The 5,682-nt window shown below is 35.1% G+C and overlaps 1 protein-coding gene across 1 annotated transcript; it reads right to left on the bottom strand.

The window, feature by feature from the left end:
• Positions 1 to 416: 416 nt before the first annotated feature.
• On the bottom strand, positions 417 to 1,072 carry LOC125199438 (receptor-like protein 9DC3; the record flags this gene model as incomplete). The annotated part of the gene is made up of 2 exons (XM_048097444.1): positions 967 to 1,072; positions 417 to 801 (listed from the first exon to the last, which is right to left on the bottom strand). Coding segments are annotated over exons 1-2 (491 nt in total), but the record flags the coding sequence as incomplete, so codon positions are not given.
• Positions 1,073 to 5,682: the final 4,610 nt, after the last annotated feature.

The raw sequence follows: 5,682 nt of genomic DNA, 5'->3' as shown, positions 1-5,682 counted from the left end.
TTATGTCTAGTTTATAAAACCAAAACCAAAAATATTCCGTGTCTCTAGATAGTATATGACGCTTAGTATATGATAGCCAGTTGCAATCTTATTCCCTATGTTCGATATCCCGGTATTGACCTTTAGTTATACTAGATCTACCGGTAAACTTGCTGGTATTTTTAGTGTTAATAAATAGTGCATCAGATACTATGCAAATCGATTAGTAGCAATTAAAAAGGTAAAAAGAAATAGAAAACACTACTCAAACACAAGCAGTAGTTCCAAATCAAACACAAGTAGTTCCAAATCAAACACAAGACATCACACAATTCTCTTTGGCTTCAAATCAAGTTCCCCTGCGTGTTGGTGTAGCTCGGTTGCGTTTCTTCTTCGTCTTATATTTATAACCAACTCCGAAAAAGAATTCCACTAACCATCTTGGCCTTCCACTTCTAATAATCATGTAACCAATTCCAATCCCAACTGCGAATCCACTTCCATATCCCATCACAACACATCGCCAACCAAATCCATCTATAAATCCATTTTCATAATATTCTTCTTCAGCAGCAGGCTGTATCAATTTCCCATCATCCTCTTTGCATTTTCTTGTCAACGGAAGTCCACACAATCCCAAGTTTCCCATATATGAATCATTCTCAAATGTGGAGAACTGATTATATCGCGGTATTTCTCCAACAAGATAGTTTATTGAAAGGTTTAATTTCGCAAGAAATGTCAACCTTGTCAATTCACTTGGAATTTCTCCATCCAATTTGTTTGCTGACAAATCCAACGATTCGATGTCACTCATGTTTCCTAGAGATGAAGGTATATGTCATGTGAGGCTATTATGGGACAGGTTCAAGTATTTGAGAATCGTAAGATTTCCTATGGAATGTGGAATAATCCCGGAGAAATTATTGGAGGATAAGTCAATTGTTGTGAAGGTTTCCAGTAGTTTATTCAATAACCGATCCTGACCTTTCAAGGTGACTATCATATCCACAGATATTCGATACTCGTCATCATAATATTCTTCTTCACTGTTGGAATTCTCTGTGTCATCTCTTTGCTTTTCCTCAATCATTGTTCTGAAATTCTTGAAATATCTTTCAGGTAGAGAGCCTATAAATGCATTATGAGATATATCTAGAACTTGTAACATAGGAAATGGATGTTTCGTTGGTGAAGGAAGTGATAAGTTGCCATCAAACTTGTTAGACTTCAACACTAGCACTTTAAGCTTGGGAAAGTGTTCCATCCAAAAGGGAAATTCGTCTTGTATTCTATTATTCCCAATGTCGAGACCCCTTAGACTTGGGCAATTGATTAAGGATTTAGGTAATCGTCCGTTAAATTTGTTATTACCCAAATTGATGGACAAAAGACTACAATTCTTAGAAAATGTAGATGGAATGAGGCCACTAAATTTATTTTCATTTAGATGAAAATAGGTCAAAGATCTGCTGAAGTTTCCAATGCACTGTGGCAGTCTTTCTTCCAAAGTGTTATTTGAGAGAAAAAGATACTCAAGGGATGACAAGTTGCAGATGGAGGATGGGAGCACACCATTTAATTTGTTGGAAGAGAGATATAAATACTTCATATACGAAAGATTTCCGATTTTGGATGGAATTGGACCTGCAAACAATTTATTTAAAAGATAAAAGAAGGATACAAATCAAATTTCTTTATTCAAAATATGCAAATGGATGTCATTTTACTCATTGTAAGCACATGCCTGTTATCTGCATTATATGTAAACATATCTGCATTATAAAGCATTGTTTTCCAACTCATTTGTGTCCTATTGTAGCCATAGTATTCATGTTAATATCCCTGAGAGATTTATAAATATAAATGTCACTAGTATGACATCTAGCACGTGAGTAGCTATCAAAATGTGGTATTTGGCCAACAAGTGCATATGGAGGATGAGAGCTCACCATTTAATTTGTTGGAAGAGAGATCTAAGAACCACAGGTTTGTAAGATTTCCAATGGTGGATAGTATTGGACCTTCAAACAATTTATTTGAAAGATACATAAGGATATAAATAATAATTCTTTACTTTTAAAAATGCACATGCATAGCATTTTAACAACACATTTATGAGTACAAAACTGATTATTTTAAAATTATTATTTAAATCAAACTGAGGTTTTGATCGATGCAAACTGTCATCAGAAATATTCACTAAGGGATATGCCTAGTTGCAAATTAATATATTGCATTTTGCTCTAAAGATCCCAAAAATGCAATACTACAAAGCATTGTGGTCAAAGAATATAAAGCATTGTTTTCCAACTCTCCTCAATCATCAAGATGACAAAATCTCGGAATAACTCTTATAATCAAAGTGTTTACATAAAGATTGTATAACTTCTCAATGTTCATGTCCTTTCGTATCCAGAGACTAGAGTATTAAGTTAATATCCCAAATACCCGAATAACGGAATTCATGTCCAATCTGTCTAGCTCAAACATGTAGAAAATCACTATATATATAATATTATGACATATTTCATTTGTTGGAATCGAGATGTATGAATACCAAATTCGATTGATGTCCAATGGTGGATGGTATTGAACCTTCAAACAATTTATTCGAAATATAAAAAGGACATAAGACAGCCATTGGTAAATGTTGATGGAATGAGCCCACAAGATTATTCAAGAGATGACAAATTGCAGATGGAAGTTAGGAGCTCACCATTTAATTTGTTGGAGGAGAGAACCAAGGACCGCATCTTTGTAATATTTCCAATGGTGGATGGTATTGGACCTTCAATCAATTATTTGAAAGATAAAAGAAGGATATAAATCAAATTTATTTATATAAAAAATACACATAAATGACATTTTACTCATTGTAACAATATGGCGGTTAACATTTTACAGTAGAGGGACCACATAAAATCAAAATGTAAGTTGTCAAAATGACCAATCTTTCATGAAATAACTCCCATAAATCAAAATGTTTAAATAAAGTTAGCATAATTTCAAATATAAAAGATGTTGCGAAAATATAACTATTCATCCTAATGTATGAACTTTTCAGTGTCCAGTCCATGTTCTAACATCCAGAGTAATGAAATTCAGGTCCAATTTGCCTAGCTTGCATATAGGAAATCATTATAACAAAAACTATTATAAAAATGACATAATATGCTATGTATTCTGAGAGTTATAAAAATTCCCAACAATCTTATTTAATGAATGTCAAGTTGCGGATGAGAATGGGAGCTCACCATTCAATTTGTTGAAAGAGAAATCTAAGGAATCCAGATTTGAAAGATTTCCGATAGTGGATGGAATTGGACCTTCAAACCATTTGTGAATAAGGATACAAATCAAATTTATTTATATATTTAAAATATACATACATGACATTTTAGTCATTGTAACAATATGACGGTTATCCGCATTAAATATTAGTAACATTTTCCGGTACAGGGACCACATAAAATCAAAGTGTAAGTTGTCAAGGTGACCAATCTTTCATGAAATAACTCCCATAAATCAGAATGTTTAAATAAAGTTAGCATAATTTTCAAATATAAAAGTGTTGGCAAAAATATAACTATTCACCCTAATGTATGAACTTTTCAATATCCGTGTTCTGACATATATAGATTATTCATGTTAATATCCCAAGTAATGAAATTCAGGTTCAATCTGCCCAGCTTGCGTATAGGAAATCATTATAACAAAAACAATTATAAAAATGATATAATATGCTATGTATTATGAGAGTTATAAAAATTCCCAACACGATTATTTAATGAATGTTAAGTTGGAGAGGAGAATGGGAGCTCACCATTTAATTTGTTGGAAGAGAAATCTAAGATCCGCAGATTTGAAAGGTTTCCAATGGTGGATGGTATTGGACCTTCAAACCATTTATTGAAATATAAGAAGTATATAAATAAAATTTCTTTACATCTAAAATTGTACATGCATATCAGGTTGTGAACTAAACTAATACTCCATATTTTAGATAAAAGCACCACTTAATTTGTTGGGACATATATAGCCATAATTCATATGGTAAAATCTCGAGGAACAAATTACTACTAAAATATTGCATGTGAAACGATTATTGCCGAGGAATATAAAGCATTGTTTTCCAAGTTCCCACTCAATCGGTTAATGACTTGAGGTATTTCACCTGAAAATTTATTTGTTGAAAGGCGCAGCCACTACAAATTTTGTAGGTTTCCAATCTCTGGTGGGATGCTGCCTGAAAACAAGTTATTAGAGAGATCCAGATACTTGAGGTTTGTGAGCAAGCCTATTTCTGATGGAAGTTCCCCACTGAATTCATTGTCTTCAATTCGTAGTTCGTTTAGCTGTCTCCAACTCATGATGAAACGCGACAATATTTCACCACTCAGGTTATTATCAGATAGTTCCAACACAGATAAACTGCCCAGATTTGATAAGGATGGCGGCAATGGCCCCGAGAGTGAATTCATGGATAAATCTAAGTAGGTCAGCTTGTTACACAGGCCCAGCTCCCGGGGAATGGAAGAATTGAAGCTGTTCATTCGAAGATCTAGAGTTCGTAGATTTGTGAGTAGGCCTATAGAAGGAGGGATTTCTCCTATAAACGAAATATCGTAAGCTTCAGAATATGCAGGCTTGTAATAAGGCTTACTGAATCAAGAATGTTGCCAGAGAAGTTGGTGAGTTGAAGATCCTTTAACTTGGAGAGGTTAGTGATATTTGGTGGCAGGTGGCCTTGAAAAACATTGCTGGTGAGCTTAAGATATTCAAGTTTGACCAAATTGGTAAACAATGATTCAGGAATTTGGCCTGTGAAGTTGTTTAGGGATAAATCAAGAAAAGTAAGGTTGAGACATGTGGTTGAAGTGTGGGAATTGTGAGGTGCGTTCATTTAAACCAATATTAAGGTGAGTTAAGAAAGGGAACATGGGAAATCCATAGAAACCAAGATTAAGGTGAGTTAGGAAATGGAAAGTGGGAAATCGAGACCAGTCAGGAGTTTCAAAGTAATTGAAGCCCAAATCCAAGAAACGCACCTTCCTCAGATTGCCAATCTGATATGGGATTTCTCTAACCATATGGTTGTTGGAAAAGCTCAGGTATCGAAGCTCTGTCAAGCGGCCGATCTCTGGTGGAATGGCGCCAACAAATAGATTGTTGGAGAAGTCCAAGAGAGTGAGGCTTGTGAGGTTGCCTAAACCAGCTGGTATGGAGCCGGTGAGATCATTCCCACTGAGGTTGAAAGTGGTGAGATTCAGCAGTGCAGTGAAATGGGACAGATCCAATGTCCCTGCAAGTTCTGCACCGGAGAGATCAGTCCCAGAGACAGATCCCTTGTCATTGCAGCGAATGCCAATCCATCTGCAGTGGTTGCTGATGTTGTTGACGGACCAAGACTTGAGAGAAGCAGAAGATGATAGGCTGGATTTCCATCTCATCAAAGCCTCTGCTTCACTTGTGGCTGCTCTTGAAGGACACAGATATAGACACAGTGTTAGGAGAGAAAGATATGTAAGAAAAAGGTATGCTGTTTTCATGGCTGATGTTTTTGTCTATCTACTCTGCTTCATTTGCCTATTTATATGCAAACTAGGAAATGCCCTTTTACTCAAAATTAAAATAATATATTCCACAAATATGTCTGAAAGCTTATCCAATTACATTTTCTCAGTCAAGTCAACTTCAAAG

This window comes from Salvia hispanica, unplaced genomic scaffold (genome assembly GCF_023119035.1).
Source record: "Salvia hispanica cultivar TCC Black 2014 unplaced genomic scaffold, UniMelb_Shisp_WGS_1.0 HiC_scaffold_503, whole genome shotgun sequence".
In the NCBI taxonomy this organism is placed as follows: domain Eukaryota; kingdom Viridiplantae; phylum Streptophyta; class Magnoliopsida; order Lamiales; family Lamiaceae; genus Salvia; species Salvia hispanica.
This window is presented reverse-complemented; position numbering and strand designations above follow the sequence as displayed.